General features: G+C 49.2%; 1 protein-coding gene across 1 annotated transcript in view; it reads right to left on the bottom strand.

The window, feature by feature from the left end:
- The window catches only part of LOC103209346 (retinol dehydrogenase 16-like), a gene marked incomplete at its 5' end in the record, with an annotated part of 1613 nt that extends 1207 nt beyond the window's left edge, over positions 1 to 406 (bottom strand). The window contains one exon of the mRNA XM_007955167.1: positions 243 to 406. Within this exon, the coding sequence (XP_007953358.1) occupies positions 243 to 406 (164 nt within the window). The remainder of the gene's footprint in view (positions 1 to 242) is intronic.
- Between the last annotated feature and the right edge of the window lie 175 nt (positions 407 to 581).

Here is a 581-nt window from a genome sequence, read left to right on the forward strand (position 1 = left end):
ACCAGAACACTCCTCAAACTAAAGACAGGGTAAAGAGAACTGGTTCCAGGGCAAGTAAGTTTGGGCCCTTTCTGTGGGTTACCCCACAGACCACAGAGGGGATGGAAATGGGGCCAAATGTCTTCACTCTGCTGTAGAGGCACAGACTGGAAGACAGACCATGAGACACAAGAATCAAGTGGTGGACCCAGGCCTTCCACACAAGGGTTTGCTTCTCTTTCTACTGTCCACAGCCCACTCACAAGAAGCCAGGAACTCCTCGCCGTAGGTCTCCTTGATCTCTGGATTGGCCCGGTCCCACACCTTCCGTAAGGTCCTTAAAAACATCTCTTTGCTGGTAATTCCAGTCTTGAAGTAACCGGGCTCAATCATAGCCACCTTCACCCCAAAGAAGGAGAGCTCTCTCCTGCAAGGTAGACAATGACAGGGCAAAGGACTTCAGAGGCCTTGGGAGAAAAAACAAACAACTATGCCAGATTGGTGTGGAATAGGCTGGAAACCTGAGGAGCTGTGAAGAGCAGCCAGCAGTGGGAGAATAATAATGACTATGGCATTGCCTCTGTATAGAGTTTAAACAATTT

This window comes from Orycteropus afer, unplaced genomic scaffold, assembly GCF_000298275.1.
Source record: "Orycteropus afer afer isolate SDZICR_OR568_19922 unplaced genomic scaffold, OryAfe1.0 scaffold00490, whole genome shotgun sequence".
Lineage (NCBI taxonomy): Eukaryota > Metazoa > Chordata > Mammalia > Tubulidentata > Orycteropodidae > Orycteropus > Orycteropus afer.